Below are 26,330 nucleotides of genomic sequence, written 5' to 3' on the forward strand. Positions count from 1 at the left end.
AGCTATCTCCGGGGACAAAAGAGAAACATTTAAGCAAACGATATCAGAGCAGACTCCCCGGCGCCAGTGGAGACTAAAACAAAGGCAGGCCAACGGTCACCTAGGGCCCACCCAGCCATCAAGCAACCACCCCTTTATTGGAGAAAATCAATACAGATGATTAGTACATGGTCCAATTAACTAGTGCCAAATTCAAGGACCGCCCAAAAGGGCGCGAAGCCCCTTTGGGGTATAAAGAGGACCCCCCAAAACAGATCGCCCTCTTCATCATTTTCATCATCTTAGCCTTGGCTCTCAGCGACAAGAGACCCGCCTAGCACCAGACACGTAAGTCCAAAGTCAACGCACGCTACGAGATAGGCGCTCCTAGCTACTATTCTATACAAGTGATGCGCAATCAATGGACACGGAAACGAAGGAGTAGTCTGAATCGAAGGCTTTAATCTACAAGAAGTATGCCCAGCAGCAGGAGTACAGAAATGACCTGGCTGCTGGGAGACACGGGTTCTTATACCCCGCCTCGTAGGCGGAGCTACCTTCCTCTCAACCAATGAGAAGGCAACACTTGGGCCAATGGACAGTTCACACTCCCAGGTACCATAATACCCCTAGTCATACTACCACATTCACCCCTTGTTGAGAAAGGAACCGGGGGGGGGGGGGGGGGGGCAGGGGGGGGCGTGTGTCTCTTGAGAAGACGGGGAATGTGTAGCCACCTGGGTTGGCCACTTCCCGAGTTAAAATGGAGATTCGCAAAGAACGCAGAGAAAAACGGACAGTATCAGAAAACAAGCAGTTTGCAGAGTTATTTTGCAGAAGGCAGACAGCACTGAAACCAGCAGCCATACATATTAAATGAGCAATTCCCGTGCACAATAGATACAATTAAGGATGACCAAGGTAAAACCAGACTCCTCGGCGCCAGCAGGAGTCCAAGACAAAAGAAGCTAACGAGCGCCCAAAGACCGCCCAGCGATCAGGAAACAGCCCCATTATTGGGGAATTCAAACCGATCGATTGGTACGTGATCCAATCGATTGGAGTCAGGTACGGGGTCCGCCCAAAAGGGTGCGAAGCCCCTGGGGCCTATAAATTAGAGGCCCCAAGTTCAACGCGTTCTTCTTGGCATGGCTCTCAGCGAGGAGAGACCAGCCTAACAGCTTCTTGGCAGGGTCTCTCAGCAGCTCGAAACAACCCTTGACAGAGACCTGCCTAGCAGCTGCACCAATAAGTAAGCGTCCAGTCAACGCACGCTACGAGATAGGCGCTCCTAAACCTTAGTCCATACCAGCTGGAAGCTTGCAGTCTCAGGACCGAACAAGAGGCTATTGTTCCCTGACCCAGTGGGTTCCTTTTCCAGAAGATAAGTATTGGCCTTTAGTGGTAGAAGTAGCCTAGTTTTGTAGTATTTATGCATGAGTAGCAATTGACTGTGTATATAATAAATGTGTTTTGATTTGAACCTTACTAACTGGTGTATTGAGATATTGATCAGCACTTGAACTTGAACCTCGTGGTGGTATCATAAAGATACCTGGCGACTCTACAGCAAGGTAATAAAACAGAGCCAATTGAGTGTAAAGCACACTCACCAAAACGAGCAACAAATGAGTGGGGGGGGGGGGGGTGCCCCATGCGAGTGGGATAAGAGACTGGTAGTATGACTAGTGAAGAGGGATCATACCTCTCCGACGGTGGCTGCCCACTGGTCCATAACTATATACAGGGACGTGTTAGAACACGGTAAATAGTTACAGAATTGGAAAAACGAGAGAACAAGCAAAAGAAAAGTCCATTAACAGTTCACATAGACTCGATCAGCCGATCGGGGGCCTTGGACGTCCTCTGCGACCTGCGGAGCTTCGCTGGAGACGTTGGAGATGCGGGCGTCCGTGCCTCTGGGAGCGATGATCCGGTCCTTGTGGCTGCGCCCGTACCCCTAGGCAGAGCTGGCGAGGGCCGGGCCGGGGGAGGGGCGTCTGGTCCTCCAGGCAGTGCGGGTAAGGGGGTTGGCGGGCCAGGGAGGGGAGCGCCTGCCTGAAGCAGTTGGGGGGGCTGGTGCCGGGGGCGATGGCGGGGATCCGGCGGGTGCCAGGTCCCGTAGGGAGACCGTGTCCTGTCGGCCGTCGGGATACTCCACATACGCGTATTGCGGGTTCGCGTGAAGCAGCTGGACCCTCTCGACTAACGGGTCCGACTTGTGCACCCTTACGTGTTTCCGGAGCAGGATGGGCCCAGGGCAGCCAGCCAGGTCGGGAGCGGGGTCCCTGAGGAAGACTTCCTGGGGAAGACAAGAAGGCGTTCGTGAGGCGTTTGATTAATGGATGTGCAAAGTAGTGACCGGATTGAGTGGAGGGCGTCTGGGAGGACCTCTTGCCAGCGGGAGACTGGGAGATTTCTGGACCGTAGGGCCAGCAGGACGGTCTTCCAGACCGTATCGTTCTCCCTCTCAACCTGTCCGTTACCCCGGGGGTTATAACTGGTCGTCCTGCTTGAGGCAATGCCCTTGCTGAGCTGGAATTGACGCAGTTCGTCACTCATGAAGGAGGACACCCTATCGCTGTGAATGTACGCGGGGAATCCGAACAGGGAGAAAATGGTGTGGAAAGCTTTAATGATGGTGGTTGTGGTCATGTCGGGGCAGGGGATGGTGAACGGGAAGCGGGAGTACTCATCAATCACGTTGAGGAAGTACGTGTTGCAGTTGGTAGAGGGGAGGGGACCTTTGAAGTCCATGCTGAGGCATTCAAAGGGGCGGGAAGCCTTTATCAGATGCACTTTTTCGGGGCGGTAGAAGTACGGCTTGCACTCCGCACAGATGTGGCAGTCCCTAGTGACTGTCCTGACCTCCTCGATGGAGTAAAGCAGGTTGCGGGTCTTTACAAAATGAAAGAAGCGGGTGACCCCCGGGTGGCAGAGGTCCGCGTGGAGGGTTCAAAGATGGTCTACTTGTGTGTTGGCATAGGTGCCACGGGACTGGGCATCGGGATGCTCGTTTAGCTTCCCAGGACAATACAAGATGTCGTAGTTGCAGGTAGACAATTCAATCCTCCACCGCAAGATTTTGTCGTTCTTTATCTTGCTCCTCTGTACATTGTCAAACATGAAGGCCACGACCGTTGGTCTGTGAGGAGGGTGAACCTCCTGCCGGCCAGATAGTGCCTCCAGTGTCGCACAGCTTCTACTATGGCGAGGAGTGGTGGATTTCGGAAGTATGGAGGGTACGAGAGAAGAAAGCCACGGGTCTGCCCGCTTGGTTGAGGGTGGCTGCCAGAGCTACATCGAACGCGTCGCTCTCGACTTGGAAGGGGAGGGACTCATTGATAGCGCGCATTGTGGCGTTTGCGATGTCCGCTTTGATGCGGCTAAAGGCCTGGCGGGCCTCCATCAACAGGGGGAACGTGGCTGATTGGATGAGGGGACAGGCTTTGGCGGCGTAATATGAGAAAAAGCCAAGGCAGCGACTGAGGGCTTTGGGGCAGTGGTGGAGGCGGAGCTCCATCAGGGGGCGCATGCGTTCCGGGTTGGGGCCTATCACTCCATTACGCACTACGTAGCCGAGGATGGCTAGACGGTCGGTGCTAAACACGCATTTGTCCTTGTTGTAAGTCAGATTCAGGAGATTTGCGGTTTGGAGGAATTTGCAGAGATTGGTGTCGTGATCCTCCTGATCGTGGCCACAGATGGTGACATTATCGAGATACGGGAAGGTTGCCCGTAAACCGTATTGGTTGACCATTCGGTCCATCTCCCTTTGGAAGACCGAGACCCTGTTTGTGACACCGAAGGGAACCCTTAAAAAGTGGTAGAGCCGCCCGTCCGCTTCGAACGCAGTGTTCTTGCGATCGCTTGCGCGGGTGGGGAGCTGGTGGTAGGCAGGCTTGAGGTCCACCTTGGAGAAGACCTTGTACTACGCGATCCTGTTGACCAGGTCGGATATACGGGGGAGAGGGTACGTGTCCAGCTGCGTAAACCTGTTGATGGTTTGGCTGTAGTCTATGACCATCCTATTCTTCTCTCCGGTCTTTACCACCAGAACTTGTGCTCACCAGGGGCTGTTACTAGCCTCGATGACCTCTTCCTTCAGAAGCCGCTGGACCTGATGAAGACCCAGCCCTGGGCACTGTATCGTCTGCTCCTGGTGGCGACGAGTTTGCAATCCGGGGTGAGGTTTGCAAACAAGAGGGGGGAATCGACCTTGAGGGTCGCAAGGCTGCAGACAGTGAGGGGAGGTATAGGGCCGCCGAATTTAAATGGTTGACTCTGGAGATTGCATTGGAAGTCTAACCCCAGGAGTGTGGCCGCGCAGAGGTGTGGGGAGGACGTAGAGCCTGTAATTCTTGAACTCCTTCCCCTGGACTGTGAGGTTCGCTACACAATACCCCTTTATCTCAACCGAATGGGAGCCCGAGACCAGGGAGATTTTTCGATTGACTGGATGGACAGGAAGAGAACAGGGTCTTACTGTGTCGGGGTGTATGAAACTCTCCGTGTTCCCAGAGTCGAGCAGACAGAACGTTTCCTGCCCGTTGATCAGCACCTTCGTCGTCGCTGTAGAGAGGGTGCGGGGGTCGAGACTGGTCCAAGGTGACTGATGCTAGTCGTGGCAGGAGATCGGAGTCGTCATTAGGCGGTGTGTAGTTGTAGAAGTGGATTTCATTTGGAACTTCGCTGATAGGGTTAATATAACAGTTCTGAAAAGCTCTGTGAAAAAGATGTCAACAGGTCAAGGGATGAAATAAAGGGAGCGTGTTCTGACCGGCATCTGTGAAAGCAGAGATGTCAGAAGGTCATGGGATGGAAAAAGGGGAGTGTGGCTTTAGTACTATTTAATGTTCTGACCTGCATCTGTGAAAGCAGAGAGGTCAAAAAGTCAAAGAATGGAATGAATGGGAAGCGTTACTTTATTGCGGAGATAGCGCAATTAAGCTCGTTGACCAGTTGAAACAAATAAACATTGGCCATGGGATAAGAAAAACCTTTGTAACAATATTAATAGTGATTTGTGCTAATGATTATGTCAAAAATAACCTCCCGACCTCGAAGAATAATTCCATATATGTACATGTTCTGGATCCTTGCCAAATCATAGGTGTATGTAGGAATTTAAGGGGACCACCCCTAAGCTGTAAAATGTATAAAAATACAGTCCTTATTCTGGGATTTTGGCACTTCTCGAAGGTGGTTACCCAACTGCTTAGAGATTTGTCCCGGCCGTGAATAAACGAATATTCGTTACTGACGTGTTCGAGTGTTTTACTTCTGGACTGACGATCAGATATGTGAAAGCGCAATTCACATTTGGTGGCCCGTACGGGGATCTCCAGAGGGGTCTGCGCAACTAACCGGCGTAATCGACTGAGCTCGTTCAAAGTAGAGGACGAATTTGGCCCCCAACGTGAGTAAAAATTTCTTTTCCACCTTGGTATTCGCCTACTACCAGTTTGATCGTTGCTCAGCCTTGCCGTTGGTTTGTCGAGAAGCCTCTGCGAGATCCAGGTCAGTCCAGCGAACCCGTTTTAAAGAGGGTAAGTGAGTGAACCCTGCGGTTATCGTCTCTAGGGGCAGCCTGGGACTGCCGCCGTGATTCCAGGCAGCGTTCGCTGGAGTTACGGGCGGGGTTGCCAGGACTGCTAGGGGCAGCCTGAGACTGCCGCCGTGATTCCAGGCAGTGTTCGCTGGAGTTACGGGCGGGGTTGTCAGGACTGCTAGGGGCAGCCTGGGACTGCCGCCGTGATTCCAGGCAGCGTTCGCTGGAGTTACGGGCGGGGTTGCCAGGACTGCTAGGGGCAGCCTGAGACTGCCGCCGTGATTCCAGGCAGCGTTCTCTGGAGTTACGGGCGGGGTTGTCAGGACTGCTAGGGGCAGCCTGAGACTGCCGCCGTGATTGCAGGCAGCGTTCGCTGGAGTTACGGGCGGGGTTGTCAGGACTGCTAGGGGCAGCCTGAGACTGCCGCCGTGATTCCAGGCAGCGTTCGCTGGAGTTACGGGCGGGGTTCTCAGGACTGCTAGGGGACGATTCCGGGCTGTGGGCTCCGGACGGGACTGCCGCCGTGATTCCAGGCAGCGTTCTCTGGAAGTTACGGGAGGGGTTCTCGGAGCCTATCCCCCGGTATAACCCATACCTTCACCGAAGAATTTTACCTACTTACCCCTTAATAGCATTGGTGTCCTGGGTCCTGCGTTATTAAGGAAGTGAAGTAAGCTAATAACCACTTAAAATCTGGTCTTCTTGAGTTGTATTAGCTGTTTAAACTCGGCTGCTTTCCTTGTCTTTCTCCAGCCGGCTGCGTCTCTCTCTCTCTCTCTCTCTCCTGTTGCTGTTGCAGAGTGCTGCTGCTTCTGCTCCCTGGGTTTATATTCTCTTTCGAAGAGTTATTAAGTTTTAACGACTGTATTGTATATGGGCTTGTTTCACTTTGATAGTTTAAAAGTATCTTTGATGTAAACATCTTACTACAACTCGTTATCCATTTTGGGCATATCGTCTCCTCTCAGATCTGATTTTAAAAAATGCTTTTGTTTCAATAGTTAACTTTTATTTCTGTGATTTCAAATCGTTTAATTTTCCAATTGTCCCCAGTTCATAACTTTGCCTTTGATTTTGACTTAAATGATGTTTCTCGTAGCTAGGTCATCTCCAATTTTCTTTTAATTAACTTGATGTTCGTAGAATTTTACCCCTTAAATTGACACTAAATTCGACTGAGCATCTTCCATTCTTTCCAGCTGTTTACTAAGAGAGTTTATTTCAATTAAGGTGTGAAACTTTGCTTTTAGCTGTATGCTAAAATTTCACTTGGTTGTGACTTGAAAGACTTGCCTGTTTTAAACATTCGTCACTTAATGCAATTGAAACTCTCATCCATGCATTTTCAGATGCTTTCTGAGATAGTTACATTCCATGAAGGTGTGAGCCATTGTTTTAGCTTACCACATGAAGCCTGTGTGTCTGCTGAAACCTGCTTGTGAGCAAGAATCTGCATTTTATAACCCTGCTCTTTGCAGCTGCTATTAACCTTTTGTGGGATCTTTCCCTGTACCCTCTCAAACCAGATATTGCCAGACTTTCATGTTTCAAATGACACATTTTTCTGTATTATCAAGAACCCACCGCAAAGAAATTAATTGCCTTGTGGAGGGAATACTGTCAGTCAGTGAAAGATGCATCTATACTGGCTAGCTGGCAGGAAAATGCCTCAAAATTGGGTATTGGCCTCACCAAAGGGGGAATTGTTAAAACAGTAGAGGTCTTACAAAGGGAATGTAAAGAATATAAGAAACGTAAGAATGCTACTCCTACCCCGGCGCCGGTCAGCAATGCGAAGCAAGGTTGGGAGGAGGGGGACGATGGGGATGAGGAACCTCTGTTCAATTGTGGGGGACGTCAGAAGCCCCCACAGCCTCCACAGCCTCCACAGCCCCCACAGCCTCCACAGCCTCCACGGCCACCTCCGCCACCGCCCCTGGAATGTGATCAGTATTATGAGTAACTCAGTATGTTCAGAACTACATTGGTCTCAGAATAAACAGATAAAGAATTTGTGCTGGGCAGCAGTCAGCTGCGGCAGACTTCGAAACTGCTGCGTTGAAATTGACACTGCATGGCTCCGCAGGGTCCTAGTGCCCGCTGATCACAAACAGTCACTAGCAGAACCGCCTCAAGGAGGCACTCCTCCAGGCCCCTGCCCTTGGTCGACCCTTATATGATCGCCCTTTTCAGCTCTATTGCACAGTCCTTGCCGACTGCGCCACAGCTGTCCTGACCCAACGCCACGGCGACCGCTGTCGCCCGGTTGCATACTATTCCTCTAAACTCGATCCGGTAGCCCTTGGCTATCCTATCTGTACCCAAATTCTTGCAGCTATCTACAACAGCCTGCAATCGGCTGCTAATATTACCCTCCAACAAGATATTACTGTCTATAGTTCCCATTCTGTTACGGCCTTTTTGGGACAGCTACAGACTCAGCATCTCACGATGGCTCGTCAGAACAAACATGAGATTGCTCTCCTTAATAACCCGAAGATCCAGTTTGCCCACTGCACCACTATCAACCCTGCTGACTTTTTGACGCATCCCCCCACAGACATGCGCGACCCAACTCATGACTGTCTGCAACTGTTGCAAGAAGTCTCCTCGGTTCGAGACGACCTCTCCGATATACCCCTCCCAAGTGCAGATTGTTCCTTTTTCACCGATGGAAGTTCTTCCGTCGGCGAAAGGGGGGATAGACAATCTGGCTATGCAATCATCGATCAAGACGGTGATGGAAAAACAGAGGATTTCTAACCTCCGCTGGTACACCCATCTCACACCAGCAGTTAGTAACACAGTTATTGCAGGCCCTTATGCTCCCAGACAAGATAGCGGTGATAAAATGCGCAGCGCATACAAAAGGCACGGGACTGGTGGAAACGGGCAACAGGAGAGCGGACGAGAAGGCAAAAGAAATTTCTAAATCTGGCAAACTAATGGTGCCTAGAATGATGAGGCAGACTAAACCCCCCCCCCCCCGGAAAAGTCTCCCTCTGAAAAACCTATGCCAACCATTGCTGACATAATCCAAATGCAGGAGGACGCTCCTGCAACTGCTGTAAATATGTGGAAAAACTTAGGATGTATATATGATATCGAAAATAAGCTGTGGGTCACCCCGGTAGGACAAACATGTATGACCGATGCATTAGCAGCCTGGGTGACCGAATGTGTACACTTTGCAACTCACTGTGGAGCTCGTGCCACAGGGGACATATTGTTAAAAAGCTGGTGGCACCCACGACTGCAAGAAATGGCCCAACAAATTAGCAGTCGGTGCCTAATCTGTCAACAGCACAACCCCGGTAAGGCCGTCCCCTGTGATCCTGGCACAACCCCCTTACCTGAGGGTCCATTTGAGACCCTACAAATGGATTACATTGAGTTGGAAAGATGTCAATGCTATAAATATGTGTTAGTCATTGTGGACACTTTTAGCAAATGGATCGAGGCCTACCCGACTACGGATAACAAGGCCTCGACAGTAGTTAAGGTGTTAATGCGAGAAATTGTTCCGCGATTTGGAATTCCAGCCCGGCTGAGCTCTGACAATGGTCCCCACTTCATAGGTCAAATCAATAAGGAATTCTGTGCTCTGCTAGGAATAAAGCAACAGTTTCATTGTGCCTACAGACCACAAGCCGCTGGAGTGGTGGAAAGGGCTAATCAGACTCTAAAGACTAAACTCGCTAAACTACAAGCAGACACTGGGGCCACTTGGCTCAAACTCCTGCCTTTAGCACTCTTCCAGCTACGTGCCACCCCCGCAGGAAAAACTCGCCTAAGCCCAGCGGAAATACTATATGGCAGACCCTTTCGAACGCCTTGGGACAGCAGTGTTCCACGGAATGTTCAATTCCATTACATGACTACCGAGATGGCTAATTATATATTAACACTAACTAGAATTTTGAAAGGATTACACTCCCGAGTTCGTGCCACCCAGGAAGAAGTCCCCTCCATTACTCATGACGTCTCCATCAACCCTGGGGATTATGTCCTAATTCGAGATTGGACACGTAAAGGTTTGGAACCTCGATGGGATGGTCCCCTACAGGTTCTACTCACTACCCCCACTGCAGTAAAAGTGGAGGGACGAAACGCATGGGTACATATGCACCATTGTAAGTTAATTAAGTATCCATGATGTTCTAAACTTTTCCTTGAAGTCCTAGGAACATGAGTACCAGGATGAGGCCCCTCTTCGCCGTCACAATACTCGCCACCCTGCTCTCTCTCGCTGCATCCGAAAGAAGGAGATGCCTGTCCGGAAGCCGACACCCACCCATGTGCCGGGAAGGAACCCCACGATGTGGAACAACGACAGATCTCCGATGGATCACCACCGCTATCAGAAACTGCCCGACCACCGTTCCTCCCGACGACCAGAAGCGCCGATTCCTGATTACGTACATGGTTCTAATGTACGATCACCGCACATGCAGGTGGAACCACCGGTGCATCGATAAGGACAGGGTACAAATTTTACCATCAAGGACTACTCACCCCTACTCGCCTTCCAGAAGGAAGCGGGCAACGCACCATGTAACGGCAAATTCATTTCTGTTTATGTCCTATGTCTATGCTAAGAAAGTGGGTGTCTCCTCTTGCTGGGTATGTACACAGGTCCCGACCCATGCCCATGGAGGCGTTCCCTTGATATCTGTTCCTTTCTCGATTGAACAGACGGCTGAATGGGTTATATTCCAGACAGTTCAGAGAATATCACGCGTCTGGTAACCCATATCAGAGATGGAGTACAGCGCTTGCGACTCGCCGGTCAGGCTGACTGGTGGAGCTGGATGTGGTCCAATTCTTGGGCCACTTACCTGTTCCATGGGCTCATTATCTTCGTTACCATCTGTTTGTTGCTCTGTATCATAGCTACTGGTGTGAAATGCCTATGCAACCGTTTGGGTGCCACTGCATTACCACAGATGCTTCAGAGATCCGCCCTAGACGACAAAGAAAAACTGGTTCCACCTACCCCTGACCTATATGAGGAAGTGGCATCCTGCCGGAGCCTAGTAGAGGAGGAGTACCTCCGCCTCGCTCTCATTTCCATCTAAAGTATCCTGAGTGTTATGTGATCATGGAATGATCAAAGGGGGGAATGTAGAAGTGGATTTCATTTGGAACTTCGCTGATAGGGTTAATATAACAGTTCTGAAAAGCTCTGTGAAAAAGATGTCAACAGGTCAAGGGATGAAATAAAGGGAGCGTGTTCTGACCGGCATCTGTGAAAGCAGAGATGTCAGAAGGTCATGGGATGGAAAAAGGGGAGTGTGGCTTTAGTACTATTTAATGTTCTGACCTGCATCTGTGAAAGCAGAGAGGTCAAAAAGTCAAAGAATGGAATGAATGGGAAGCGTTACTTTATTGCAGAGATAGCGCAATTAAGCTCGTTGACCAGTTGAAACAAATAAACATTGGCCATGGGATAAGAAAAACCTTTGTAACAATATTAATAGTGACTTGTGCTAATGATTATGTCAAAAATAACCTCCCGACCTCGAAGAATAATTCTATATATGTACATGTTCTGGATCCTTGCCAAATCATAGGTGTATGTAGGAATTTAAGGGGACCACCCCTAAGCTGTAAAATGTATAAAAATACAGTCCTTATTCTGGGATTTTGGCACTTCTCGAAGGTGGTTACCCGACTGCTTAGAGATTTGTCCCGGCCGTGAATAAACGAATATTCGTTACTGACGTGTTCGAGTGTTTTACTTCTGGACTGACGATCAGATACGTGAAAGCGCAATTCACATAGTCACCCGCACTGGGGTCCTCACAGTGCAAAATGGCAGTGCCCACTGGTCGCACTTGGCGGGGGATGGACAAAATGGCGGCACCCGTCCCCAGCACGTGGCGTCGGAAGAACAAGATGGCGGCGCCCGGAGGCCGCACGTGGCATTGGGGGAGGAGGACAGTGAAGTTTGCGGGTCATACGGGGCCCGTGGAGAGAGTTGGGGCAGCGTCCCGCAGTCACCGCCCGGGACCGCAGCGACCGCCCTGGCTTGGCAGACTGACATAAAATGGCCCTTCTTACCGCAGCCCTTGCACGTTGCTGATCAGGCTGGACAATGCTGTCGGGGGTGTTTTGCCTGTCTACAAAAATAGCAACGGGGCCCAGCGGGGTTTCCAGGGTGCCTCGCCGTGCAGGCCTGAGGCGATTCGGAGTCCGTAGAGGAAGAATAATTCCATGCTGCCCAGGGGGCCGCCGCGCGGTCGGGGGCATATGAGCGGGCATTTCGGTAAGCAACGTCTAGTGAGTTAGCGAGGGCCCATCCCTCCGTGAGGCTCAACGTTTCATTTTCTAATAGTCTCTGGCGGATTTGTGGGGACTGCATACCCGCAACGAAAGCGTCTCGCATCAACAGTTCAGTGTGCTCATTAGCAGAAACTTGCGGGCAGCCGCAGTTCTTCCCCAGTACAAGGAGCGCACGGTAAAATTTGTCTAACAACTCACCAGGGGTCTGCTGCCTCGTAGCCAGCAAGTGCCGAACGTAAACTTGATTCACCGGTCGGATGTAGTGCCCTTTTAGCAGTTCCATGGCGGAATCATAGTCGGACACGTCTTCGATGAGCGTGTAGATATCGGGACCTACACACGAGTGCAGGATGTGCAGCTTCTGCTCTCTCGTCAGTACGCTTTCTGCCGTGCTGAGGTAGCTATTGAAACAAGCTAGCCAATGCTTGAATGTAGCTGCTGCGTTAGTCGCATGTGGGCTGAGTCTTGCTTGATGCGGAGCTCCATCTTTTAAAAATCTTGTTGATTAAATTGATGCGCAATCAATAACTACTGAAACGAGGATGTAGTCTTTAATCAACAAGATGTTTCCCAGCAGCTTGAGAAGAAAAGACAGGCTGCTGGAAAACACAAACCATTGGGCCAATGAGCAGTGAGCCTTCTCCACCAATGGTGGTTCAGCACCCCAGGAACCGTAGTACCTCCAGTCATACCACCAGAAAGTACAAAAAATGGGATCAGAAATAGGACATGGAACAGTACAGCACAGAACAGGCCCTTCGGCCCTCAATGTTGTGCCGAGCCATGATCACCCTACTCAAACACACGTATCCACCCTATACCCGTAACCCAAGAACCCCCCCCCCCCGCCTTAACCTTACTTTTTAGGACACTACGGGCAATTTAGCATGGCTAATCCACCTAACCCGCACATCTTTGGACTGTGGGAGGAAACCGGAGCACCCGGAGGAAACCCACGCACACGGGGAGGACGTGCAAACTCCGCACAGACAGTGACCCAGCCGGGAATCGAACTTGGGACCCTGGAGCTGTGAAGCATTTATGCTAACCACCATGCTACCATGCTGCCCCAAATTGTGATGTAAAACCTACCAACAGCCACGCCCTTTGACTTTGTCCATTTAGTCTAACCTGCCCTTGGCCCTACCACAAGCCTTCCTATTTGTTCCTCCCGTCCCCTCGTTTCATTTGCTCAAAACAAGGACTGGAGAACCTGGCTCATTTCGCATTTCAGAATGGCAAGGGTCACAGTGTTTGGCTTTTAACCGTGAGGACGCTGAGCTGATGGACCGTTGGGGAAGGACGAACGCGAATGATTGTGACCAGTGACCCCGGGGGAGGGTTCAAACCTCTGAGCCTCTCCGGCCGATACATTTCCTGCCTTTGCTTTGTGACATGCTGAGTGACAAGACACGTTGAAGGCAGGACTTCCTGGAGGCGGGTTGTAACAGGGCTCGGGAGAGTTTCACTTTCACTCCCTGCTTTTCTACGTAATGCTTTTTTTTGTGTCAGAAAAACAGAAACCTTAAATCTGGGGCCGGCTGTTGTGTGTGAGGGGAGGAGGAGGAGGAGTAGGGGAAGGGGAAGGGTAGGTGGGTTTCTCTTTGGCTGTAATGGAGGCCAGCCTGACCTGCGCGGTCTGCCTGTCGGTGTTTGAGAACCCCACCACCCTGCCCGTTTGCTCGCACAATTTCTGCAAGAAATGCATCTTGGAGTGTGTGACCAAATCCTTCTCGCACGGCCTGGGCTACAGCAGCGGCGGCAGCAACAACAACAACATCTGGAGGAACAGCCAGCTGGAGTGTCCCCTCTGCAGGAAGAGCAACTTCGTCGCCGAGGGAGCCGTCAATCTGCCCGGCAACACCACCTTGGCCGAGGTGGTGAAACTTTTCCGGTCGCAGCAGCAGCAACAGACGGCAGGAGCCGGGCTGGAGGATGGCGAGGAGGAAGAGGAGGTGGTGGGGGAGGCCGGCGGCGTGCGGCCTCCCGGGGCTCCTGCTCCCGGCCCCGGGGAGCGTGAGCTCTGCCAGCGCCACCCGCAGCGGAAGCTGCAGCTTTTCTGCAAGGTCTGCAAACAGCTGGCGTGCGGCCAGTGCGTGTCCGAGGATCACCGCGGGGTCTTCCACGCGGTCAATCTGGTCGACATGATCTACCAGGAGGAGAAGGTAAACGGCACAGAACACCAGAGCGTGGTCCTGATCTCAGCAGACTAGACGGGCCGAATGTCCCAGCAGGGTTTAAATTCATAATAAATACCTTTATTGTTACAAGTAGGCTTACATTAACACTGCAATGAAGTTACTGTGAAAAGCCCCCAGTCGCCACATTCTGGCCCCTGTTCCGGGACACAGGGAGATTTCAGAATATCCAAATTACCCAACAGCACCTCTTTCGGGACTTGTGGGAGGAAACCAGAGCACCCGGAGGAAATCCACGCAGATGTGAGGAGAATGTGCAGACTCCACACATCAGTGATCCAAGCTGGGAATTGACCCTGGAGCTGTGAAGCAAGTGTGCTACCCTGCTATCATAATTTTATACACCTGGATTTAATCCTTCTCTGTTCCAAGGAAAATAACCCCAGCCTATCCAAACTTTCCTCAAAGCTAAAATTCTCCATTCCTGGTAACATCCTCATGAATCTGCTTCATACCCCACCTAATGCGATCACGCCTTTCCTATAATAAAAGCACAATACCGAAGATACGGTAAACAGAAAAGCTGGCTAAACTCAGCAGGTATTTTTTCAGCCACTTGCCCCGCTACCTTCAGGGACATGCACTCCCATGTCCTTTCAGTTGCTCGACAATTTTCAGAACCCTGCTTTTAATTTTTGTGTATTCTCTTGCATTGTTTGTCCTCCCCAAATGCACTACCTCACGCTTCTTGCGATTGAATTCCCTATTCCATTTTTCTGCTTACCTGACCATTCTACAGCTTTCTTCTTCACTATTAACCACCACAGCAAATTTTCATATCATTTTCTGACTTCTTAATCATGTTCCCTACATTTGCCTCAATCATTGACACATACCACAAATAGCAAGGGACTCCGTACTGAGCCCTTGGAAACAAACTGGAAAAAGAATTTCAGGCACAAAAACACAATTTGACCGTAATTATTTGCTTCCTGCCACAGACATTTTTGAATCTAACTTTTTAAAAATAAATTTAGAGTACCCAATTATTTTTTTTCCAATTAAAGGGCAATTTAGTGTAGTCAATCGACCTAACCTGCACATCTTTGGGTTGTAGGGGTGAAACCCATGCAGACACGGGGAGAATGTGCAAACTCCACACGGACAGTGACCCAGGGCCGGGATTCAAACCCGGGTCCTCAGTGCCGCAGTCTCAGTGCTAAGCAATGCGCCACGTGCTGCCCGTATTTTTGAATCCAACGTGCCGCTTTTCACTGGATCCCATGAGCTTTTAATTTTATGACCAGTCTGTCATGTGGGGCCTTGTCAAAAGTCTCACCAGAATCCAAATAGACTACATCAAACCCACAACCCTCCTCAAACTCCTTGTAATTTACTCAATAACTTCAATTAAGTTAAGTCGGGTGCAACTTTCCTTTAACAAATCCATGCTGCTGTCCTTGATTAATCCGTACTTCACCAAATGACGATTCATGCTGTGTGTCTCAGAATTTTTCCAACAAATTGTTCACCACTGAGATTAGGCTGACTGACATGTAATTAGTCACGCTAACCCTTCCTCAATTTTTAAACAACTGTAACAATTGCAATCCACTGACACCACGGCTGTAGCCAGAAAAGATTGAAAAATGATGGTCAGAGACTGCAATTTCTTCACTCGCTTCCCTTAGTAGCCTGGGATATGTTTGATCTGGGTCTGGTAATTTACCCATTTTTCAAAGATGCTGAACACCATTATATTTCCATCCTCAACACATTTATCCCAATATGTCACCTTTCTATTTCACTACAATTTCTGCTTCATCCCTCTCTTTTGTGAAAATGGGCGCAAAGTATATTTTAAGAGCTATGCCCTTGACATGCGCCTTCACACACAAGTTACCTTTTTAGTCTCTAATTGTTCCTAATCTTTCCTCTGTTATCTTCTTGCTTTTTATGTAGTGATAAAATATCTTTAGGCTTTTCTTGATTTTTGCTTGCCAATATTTTTTCATTTTTGGGTGATGTCAGAAAGCATTTATAAGACCACAAGACATAGGAGCCGAATTAGGCCACTTGGCCATTGAGTCTGCTCCGCCATTTAATCATGGCTGATATTTTTCTCATCCCCATTCTCCTGTCTTTTCCCCCATAACCCATGATCCCCTTATTAACCCAAGAACCTATCTATCTCTGTCTTAAAGATAGCCTCCACAGCTTCCTGCGATAAAGTGTTCCACAAATTCACCACCCGCTGGCTGAAGAAATTCCTCATCATCTATGTTTTAAAGGAACGTCTCTTCAGCCTGTGATTGTGTCCTCTGGTTCTAGTTTTTCTTACAAGTGGAAACATCCTTTTCACATTCACTCTAGGCCTTGCAGTATCATGCAAGTTTCAATAAGATCCCCCCTCATCCTTCTAAACTCTAATGAGTACAGACCCAGAGTCCTCAACCGTTCCTCATAAAACAAGCTCTTCATACCAGGGATCATTCTTGTGAACCTCCTCTGGACCCTTTCCAAGGCCAGCACATCCTTCCTTAGATACAGGGCCCAAAACTACTCACAATACTCCAAATGGGGTCTGACCATAGCCTTATACAGCCTCAGAAGGACATTCCTGCTCTTGCATTCTAGCCCTCTCGACATGAATGCTAACATTACATTTGCCTTCCTAACTGCCGACTGAACCAACTCGCCCTTAAAAAAATTATGTCGTGCAGTTAGGTCAATTGAATATTTCATATCTGAGAGTAACAGATTTTCTGGGGGTAAATGGATTAAGATTTGTCAATCTAGGCAAGTAAATGGAGTTAAGATACAGACAAGCCTAGATCTAACTGAATGGCTAATTCCTGGTTGTATGTTCCAAGTGGCTTGCGCATTATGTTATTGAGGCTCCTGTCAGCCATGCTCATTTTGTAACACCCTGAATTCATGAGTCATGAAGTTCTGCATTCAAGTCACAAACCAAGGCTGAAACTCCAGTGTAGTACTGAGGGAGTACTGCACTGTTAGCAGTTCCATCCTTCAGGTGAGACATTAAACCAAGGCCCTATCGTCATGCTTGGGTGGATATAACATATATCATCCTATTTTGAAGAAGAACCAGGGCATTAACCTTGTGTCCTGGCCAATGTTCACCTGTCAGACGGCATCATGCAAGAAAACAGATTAATAATTATCTTTGTTAGTGTCACAAGTAGGCTAACATTAACACTGCAATGCTCGGGCAGCACGGGCGTAGTGGTTAGCATTGCTGCCTATGGCACCGAGGACCTGGGTTCGAATCCCAGCCCTGGGTCACTGTCCATGTGGGGTTTGCACATTCTGCCCATGTCTGCATGGGTTTCACCCCCACAACCCAAAGATGTGCAGGGTTGGTGGATTGTCCATGCTAATTTGCTCTTTAATTGGAAAAAAAAATAATTGGGTACTCTAAATTTATTTTTTAAAAACACTGCAATGAAGTTACTGTGAATATCCCTAGTTGCCATGCTGTGGCGCCTGGTCGGGTAGACAAAGGGAGAATTCAGAATGCCCAAGTCTTTGAGACTTGTTGGAGGAAACGAGAGCCATCCGGAGGAAACCCATGCAGACACGGGGAGAATGTGCAGACTCCGCACAGACAGTGACTCAAGCCGGGAATTGAATCCGGCCCCCTGGAGCTGTGAACTAACGGTGCTAACCACTGTGCTACTGTGCCGCCCATCTGGCCATTATCACATTGCAATTTGTGCGGATTTGCCACATGTAAGTTGGCTGCCAAGTTTCCTATATCACAACAGTGACTGCACAACACAAGTACTTAATTGTCTGTAAAGCACATTTGAGCTGTCTATTGGTTGTAAAAAAGTGCTATATAAATGCACAACTTTCTTAAAAGGAAAGATCGTAGCAAGTCTGTCTGTGTGGAGTCTGCACGTCCTCCCTGTGTGTGCGTGGGTTTCCTCTGGGTGCTCCGGTTTCCTCCCACAGTCCAAAGATGTGCGGGTTAGGTGGATTGGCCATGCTAAATTGCCCGTAGTGTAAGGTTAATGGGGGGATTGTTGGGTTATGGGTATACGGGTTACGTGGGTTTAAGTAGGGTGATCATTGCTCGGCACAACATCGAGGGCCGAAGGGCCTGTTCTGTGCTGTACTGTTCTATGTTCTAAGTAGCCAATGGCATGCGTAACAAACATACGTTACACTTTGCTAATTAATGTGTGCTAGTGATTGGAAGGGTAGTATTTCAAAGTTTTCAGATTGTGACTAGCTAATTTAACTAAATCATTAAAGTTGTATTTTGTACTGCAAAGTGGAAACGTGCATCTGCATTTTTCACAGCTTCTGTACTTCAACAACCTGAGAGAACTGAGGCAGCTGAATAACAGACTAAAGGTGGAAATTGAAGAAACCCCATCAGATAATGAGGTAAGACTTGCTAGTTGTTTGGTGACCGTTCTTTCTCAAAGTTCCATGATCCAAATTAAGTTCTGCGACATTACTAGGCAGACTGTCCCATACCCCAGTTCCCACCTCATCCATAATGTGAAATGCTAACATCATGCGAGAGATTAAATTGTTCTTTTGAACTTATTGTTGGATAATTGCTGGGAAAACATTTCAACAACCTTTACTATATTATATAAAGTTATAATCCAGTGATAGGCTCAGTGGAATACTCATTTATGTGCTGACTCATGCTGTTTATCTAGTACATTTTAGACTACGAGAAAGAAGTTGTTGAAACAAAATTCAATACGATTTTGGAGAAAGTGGAACAGAAGAGAAAGCAGTTACTAGACGAGATTGAAAAGCAGAAACAACGGAAGGAGGCCGAACGCAAAATTCGACTGGAAGGAAAACGAACACAAAAGGAAAGGATCGAGGAGTACCTGAAAGAATGTGAGGGATTGGTGAATGAATGTAATCCTGTAAATTTTCTTAAGGTAAGTTGCCTTACTACCACACTGTGTTAATGGGATTGTTGGTTAGCAACTCATGGCCCTGGATCACTATTTACTGAATTACTCATCCAATAGCATAACCAGTTTGCAGCCGTTCCTTCATGTGAAGTTATATGTATCTATCCTTGATATAGCATGGTGGCACAGTGGTTAGCACTGCTGGCTCACAGCACCAGGGACGTGCATTCAATTCTGACCTTGGGTGACTGTGTGGAGTTTGTACGTTCTCCCCGTGTCTGCGTGGTTTCCTCTGGATGCTCCAGTTTCCTCCCATATTCCAAAGATGTGGAGGTTAGGTGGATTGGCCATGCTAAATTGCCCTTAATGTCCAAAAGTTTAGGTGGGGTTACTGGGTTATGGGGATATGGTGGAGGCGTGGGATTAAGTAGGGTGCTCTTTCCAGAGGGCGGTTCAGATTCGATGGGCTGAATGGCCTCCTTCTGCAGTGTAAATTCTATGGTATCTCAGTACATCAGAAGGCCAAATTATCCACACCTCCTGTGGTGTGTTTCATGGTGGCGGGGATGGCCCTCCATTGGCTGACAGTGGTATCTTCTGGTCCTGCCGCTGTCAATCATTTCCCATTGTAGGCATCCCCAGCCACTGGGGAACCTGCAGTGGGGGTTCATCGTCAGCGGGACCAGAAGATCCTGCCAGTGGGACCAGCCAGAAAATTTAAGCCAGAGTCTTTGAAGTTTTTTGATCAGACGACCAGCTATCTTTTTTTTCAATGACTCGCCAGCTGGAGTTCGTCAAATAGGTGTGGCATCTATTCAGGTTTTTCAAAGGTTCCGGGCTTTAAATCAAAGTAAAAATCAAGCACAGAGTGCGCTTGCTCCATTTCAGTCAGAGTCACAGAACTTTGGAATGAATTATATTTGTTTATCCATTGGACAAAGTACTCTGATGCATCTGGGCACTTACACAGTGCTGGTCATTTAAACCTTTTTATGACATCCTGAGATCAATCAGTGCATTAAAAACATATTTAACCAATTATACAGCATATAATTTGACATTTGAAGTTGGCAAGAAGGTTCCAGACTCCACAGCAGGCGTCACCAAGATTCATGAACCCACCAGCTTTGAAGAAAATACCAATGTTATGGAAAATTGCGCAAATTGCATTTGCAATTCAAATGCCATTCCTAATATGACTTTACGTAAGCGACGAGTTGTGACCGGCCAGATTTCCTTCCCATCCTGAATAGCCTGGAAATTACAAATTTGCAGGTCCCCGTGCATCCAGTTTAGACCTTGATACAGGTTTGATCAACATTGGTAGGGGAAGATCTGGTACCATATGGACTTTCAAAAGATGTTCAGAATCACATTATAGAAATGTTAGCAACACACACATAGGATGAAAGGGGTAGTGACAGTGTTGATATGAAATTCGTTAAAAGGCAGAAAGTAGAGTAGGGGTGAACATTTTCAGCTGGAAGGAAATCTACATTGGTGTTCCCCAGAGGATGATATTGTGATCACAGCTTTGTTTGATAAGCAGTTATTCACAGCATCCACTACCTTCTCATATATCATGGTTGTTGACCATGTGACTGAAGCTGGTTCTTTGATCCTGGAATCCAGTTATCCTAAAACTCAGATGACACCTGGGGCAGTCTGCAGAATAACACCTTCAATACAACAGCTGCAGAGAAAGCCACCATTGCGCTTTAAGGGCAAAATTTTCCGATATTGTTTCAGTGTTGAATCCGGTGAGAAAAGGGGGGAGAATCCTGCTGGTGCTGTCGGCAAGCAAATGTCACTGTATATTCAACCTCTTTTTTTTTAATGTTTTCCGTGTGTTTCACGCTGCGCTAGTGTGGCAGCTCGGAGGGGTGGCAGAGCCCAGGACTCTGCTGAGCCCCAGGCCGATGATATGACCCTGGATCCAGTTGTCCCAGAGCTGATGGAGCTGCAAAGGCAGTGTTCCCAGCATCAGGAAGGGATGACAGCATTTCTCCTTGGACTGCCAAGACCGACTAGAGCAGTCCCACCACCTTCTGTACAAAGAGATGGTGCCGTCATTCCGACGCAACAAGGTGAACACTATAAGGGTGGTGCCTGCAGTGAAGACATTAGATCAGTATGTTCGCTGCATGACAGGGCATGTCTGCTCCATGATTTAGATTATGATGTCCATGGCTGAAGGCATCAACTGCAAGATGCAGGCACTAGTGGGAATCCACGAGGGTCAGCGCCAGAGACAGGGCTTCTGGATCTCACCACCTGCCTCTCAGTCCCATCCCATGGAGGAACCCAAGGGCCCCGGACACCCTAAAAGAAGAGGATCAACAGGAGTGCAGCCAGGGCCTTACATCCAGGAGCCAGTGGCGGTGTTCAGCCCATCTAATCTAACAGATAGCACAGTAGTTAGCACTGTTGTTTCACAGCGCCAGGGTCCCAGGTTCGATTCCCGGCTTGGGTCACTGTCTGTGCGGAGTCTGCACGTTCTCCCTATGTCTGCACGGGTTTCCTCCGGGTGCTCCAGTTTCCTCCCACAGTCCAAAGATGTGCACGTTAGGTAATTTGGACAGTCTGAATTCTCCCTGGATGAACCCGAACAGGCGTCGGAATGTAGCGACTAGAGGATTTTCACAGTGACTTTATTGCAGTGTTAATGTAAGCCTACTTGTGACAATAAATTATTATTAATACCCACCTTCTTGTGAGTGATGCACCTACAGCCATGCACACCAAGGAGGGCTGTACTGCAAAACTCGTGCAGCTTCAAAGTAGGCTGGAACCTTTGAGATCCAGGCTCCAAAAAGGTACGCACACCATCTCAAGCAACAGGGTGTGGAGGTCAGCTGGCCACCTCACCCCAGCTGCGGATCCTGGGAATACACCGAGACATAACTGGAGGGTGAGGAAGAGTAAGAAACGATAGGCTGCTAGTTGGCACGAGTGAACCTAGGCACTAATAGAGATAAGTCACTTCTGTAATAGCGCACTTGTTTTAAAAATCACTTTGTTTACCCACAATCCTCCACAATGTCATGTCATGGCACTGTGCTGGGAAACCCCCACAAAAACACACCTCCATGTCTCGCCTACCTCCCACACTGATGACGCAGCAAAGCTGTGCCCCTCCTGCCGTGGACCCAAACCCCCACCCACAGTAGAATAGTGCTTGCCTTCCCATGTCTGTGAGCATTCTTTACTATTGAGTATGCCATCATCTGAAAACATGAAAGAGTCTGTCCACCTCATCAGTAGGTGGAGAAACACACCGGGACCCCAAGAGGAGCATCTCTGTCTTTACTGCAAGCCGCTGGATAATGCACATCGACTGGACACAGACAATCTGGGCATTGAGAGAGTGGTTCAATTTGTGTTTTGCAAATGATGCCCTATGCCGCCATGGAGAACGCAGAGCCACGTTGGTGCAGTGAAGACATGCTGCACCTAGGGCATACCAGCTATGTGGGTGAAGCCCATGGTCCAGGTGTCCTAGCTCATCTGGTCCCGGTCCAAGTTGATGTACATGTGGGCCCTCAATATCGCACGTCTGTGACGTCCCTTATCCACTTGTGCGCAGCACACTGGGAGATTTTGCACAAGTCACTCATGCAGCTCTGAAATGAGCTGCTGTAATAGAGGTTCAGAGTTTCAGGGCTACTGGCAACGGGTGACCTCCCAGCCTGTGTCTATCAGCTCTTGCATCACCTGGCAATTGTGTCACTGATTAGCATCTAGATGTTAATAACTCCAAAGTCGTGGATTCGATTCCCATACGTGATGGCAAGTTTAGTCAGGCCCGGGAGCAGGATCACAAGGAGAGCCACTTGCTTCCTCGCCCCTCTCTACATCGGATGCTGTCTGTAGATCAGGAGCTTGAGGCTAACATGTAAACAAAACTGCAGCAAGTAGCTGGGATGCAGTCTTCAGACAATGTAGCTCAACCTGGGGCTCAAACCCATGATCCAGAGATTAACAATCTCAAGCTCTATTGACTGAGCTAGCTGATTTTGCTAAGTGATTGGAAGTGAAATTAACAGGCACCATGTTTGTTTTAAGACAGGTTAGTGTCGTTGGCCAGTACGGGAATCGAGCCCACGACTTTGAAGCTATTAACAATTGGATGCTAATCAGTGGCACAATTGACTCAACAAGGCAAGGTCAGGGAGCTGATTAGGTAACTAGCTTCGCTTTGTGGCTGACGAGGCACACCTGATGCATGGGAAGACTGCAATTTACAGTTAACTTCATCCTTTAAATGGCACCCTTATTTCACCAGCTTCTGTGGGCTGCGGATTAAACAAGCCTTCCAACTTGAACAGCCAACCACTCATACACAATCCCCGACAGCCTGGTCTCGAACTTCCAGACAGCTCATGTACTCGGACTTTAAAGTGCAGCCTGAGTTTGGGGGTTCATTCTGACTACTCTCGGCTTCCCTCCATGTAACCATCATGAGGCTGGAAATCACCCCTTGTCAGAGTCCCCCATTCTGCTCATGCAGTCTGGAATCAACACGGGACCCCACCCAGGGACTCCTGTGCTGACCCTGTGGATTCACCTCCTCCTACCCACTTTCTGGCTCAACTCGAGAAGGGAAATCCTTCAGCAATGATATCGCTACAAACCCAGTCAGGAGGACATGTGATGTGATGCCTTCAAACCAGCTGCCGGACCCCTTTGAACCTCGATGCTCACAGACATGAGGGACCGCTAAGGCTCGCAACCGACCCCAATCCCCGAGATGCCAAGACTGAACCCCGTTCCGCAGCCCGAGTTGCATCCTCTCTGGTTCCCCCGCTGCACTTGGCACCCTGGAAGGTGATGGCGACCTGAGCACTCAGCTCCGTTTCCCTTTTGGAGGGGAGTACGGCAGGTTCTCGTTTTTATGCAGCTGTTGTAAATCGTGATGTGATGTCATGCCGGTGCCTGATGAATATTCAGTGAGGGGAGGGAAGTCCCGGAAGGAGGGCTCACTATTAATGTATTTAAATTATCTTCCCAGCCTTCTATGACAAGACTTTCGTTATTTTACTGGTGAGGAGCCTGGAAAATTGAGGAACACGCCGGTGAGAATCGCATTTCCCGATTCTCGGCTAATGTTGCACCCATGTCGCTGTTCTTGCTGACAGCTATGGCGGGCTGAAATTTGTCCCCTGAGAACACAAAGCTTGAAAGTCTTTTTTTTTAAAGAGAAGTCCCAGCCTGATTCCAAAGTTCTGAGTTCACCTGTAAAGAAGTTGGAGCTCCTGATACTTCAGCCACGAATGCCTGCATGACCTGCTTCACATTCTCCTCTTCAAAGGACTCCTGTGGCAACCCTGAAAGCTACTCTCAGAGATCTGAAAAACATAATTCCAGAGTGGGAAAGTGCTTCCTTCTTCACAGAATCACAGAAAACTACAGTGCAGAAAAGGCCCTTCGGCCCATCGTGTCTGCACAGCCACATGAAAGGCACCTGATCTGCCAATCCTATCCCATTTGCCAAGCCTGGCCCACAGCCTCGAAAGTGAAGACGTGCCCAAGTGCTCATTCAGGTACTTTTTAAAGATTGTGAGGCAACCCGCCTTTACTACCCTCCCAGGCAGTGCGTTCCAGACCGTCAACACCCTCTGGGTAAAAATGTTTTTCCTCAAATCCCCCCTGAACTTCCTGCCCCTCACTTTGAACTTGTGTCCCCTCGTAACCGACCCTTCAAATAAGGGCAACAGCTGCTCCTAATCCACCCAGTCCATGCCCCTCATAATCTTGTACACCTCAATCAGGTCACCCCCTCAGTCTTCTCTGCTCCAGCGAAAACAACCCAAGCCTATCCAACCTATCTTCATAATTTAAATGTTCTATCCCAGGCGACATCCTGGTGAAACGTATTTACACCCACTCCAGTGCAATCACATTTTTCCTATAATGGGGTAACCAGAACTCCAGACAGTACTCCAGCTGTGGCCTCAACAGGGTTCTATATAACTCCACCATGATTTCCTTGCTTTTGTAATCTATGCCACGATTGATAAAGGCAAGTGTATCATATGCCTTTTTCACCACCCGATTAACCTGCCCTTCTGCCTTCGGAAATCTATTTACAAACACGCCAAGATCTCTTTGTTCCTCAGGACTTCTCAGTGTGGTGTCATTCATTGACTATTTCCTTGGCAAATTGCTCCTTCCAAAGGGTAACACCTCACACTTTGCAGGATTAAATTCCATCTGCCGCTTTTCTGCCCATTTGATCATCCCATTTGACCTTCACTGGACTCACAAAGTCATTTGAACTGCTAATTACTCTTTTGGCTCAATACTTAATAGTGCACTATCTTCTTTAGTTGTGTTTTTCTTGAGTGTGTGGAATGTGACTGACAGTGTTTTGATCTTTTAGCTGAGCGCGTGAATAAGTAACCCTCTTTGTTTTAGCCCACAAGAGTCTGCACAAACGGGGGTTCAGAATCACACACGCCAACCTTTTCAAAAATAAACCACACTAATTATGGACAGAAGGAAAGGGCATTGGGGGTTTCAGTGTATCTTTCCTCCCCTGACCTTAACAGAAGGTCTCGGGGATGATGCAGAAAAGATTTATGAGAATGGTCCTAGGAATGAGGGACCTCAGTTCAGCAAATAGATTGGAGAAAAAGAGAAGGTTGGGAGGAGATTTGATAGAAGTGTTCAAAATTATGAGGGAGAAACTGTACCCAATGGCGCAAGATTCAAGGACCAGAGGACATCAAAAAGATTTGAAAAGGAACATAAGGAAACGTGGAAAACCTTTTTAAGCAGCGAGTGATTACAATCTAGAATGCACTGCCTGCGAGTTTGCTGGAGGCGCAGTCAATCCCAGCTTTCCAGAAAGAATTTAAAAAGCACCTTAGAGGATAGAAATTGCAGGGGTACAAGAAAAAGATGGAGTTGAACAAGCTGAATTGCTCTTGCAGAGAATCAGCAAGGCTCGGCATTCCAAATGGCTTCCTCCTCTGCTGTTAACCATTCTATGATTCGTTAAGTAGGGATGTGTGAAACGATGCATTTTGGTAGGAGAATTAAGAAAGGCCATGTAATCCAAAAGAGGGCAGCCCTCTTTCTCAATCTACTTAATAAATCTGTCATAGTTCCAAGCAAAAGATGAAAGCTGATTCAAGATTAGTTTACGAAAGCCCCAAATCCATTGCTGGATTCTTTTTGCATGCACCGCCATTCAGTGCCAATTTTTCTTTTAAAATATGAGTGTGTTTTGACAACAATAAAAACGTGCACAAAGAGCATCTTTTGATGCAGAGAGTTGTCCGCAGAGCCACAAACATAAAATGGATGCTGAACCAAAGGAAGAGACATTTGGAGGGTTAAACAAAAACTTGGCCAAAGAAGTGGGCATTAAGGAGGATCTTCTAGGTATTGTCTGATGCTGGAGCGGCACAGAGATTCAGAGAAAGGTAATCCCAGAAAATGGGGCCTGGGTCGTTGCAGGCA

General features: G+C 48.5%; 1 protein-coding gene across 3 annotated transcripts in view; it reads left to right on the forward strand.

The window, feature by feature from the left end:
* Positions 1-13,125: 13,125 nt before the first annotated feature.
* The window catches only part of LOC119963276 (signaling mucin HKR1-like), a 48,835-nt gene continuing 35,630 nt past the window's right edge, over positions 13,126-26,330 (forward strand). For 2 of the 3 annotated variants that reach the window (XM_038792131.1, XM_038792133.1), the window contains exons 1-3: positions 13,126-13,980; positions 18,283-18,369; positions 18,654-18,887. In XM_038792131.1, coding sequence (XP_038648059.1) covers positions 13,429-13,980; positions 18,283-18,369; positions 18,654-18,887 — 873 coding nt within the window. In that variant the 5' untranslated portion in view covers positions 13,126-13,428. The remainder of the gene's footprint in view (positions 13,981-18,282; positions 18,370-18,653; positions 18,888-26,330) is intronic. The other variant, XM_038792132.1, reaches the window with a different exon arrangement.

Source organism: Scyliorhinus canicula, chromosome 3, assembly GCF_902713615.1.
Source record: "Scyliorhinus canicula chromosome 3, sScyCan1.1, whole genome shotgun sequence".
NCBI classification, from domain to species: domain Eukaryota; kingdom Metazoa; phylum Chordata; class Chondrichthyes; order Carcharhiniformes; family Scyliorhinidae; genus Scyliorhinus; species Scyliorhinus canicula.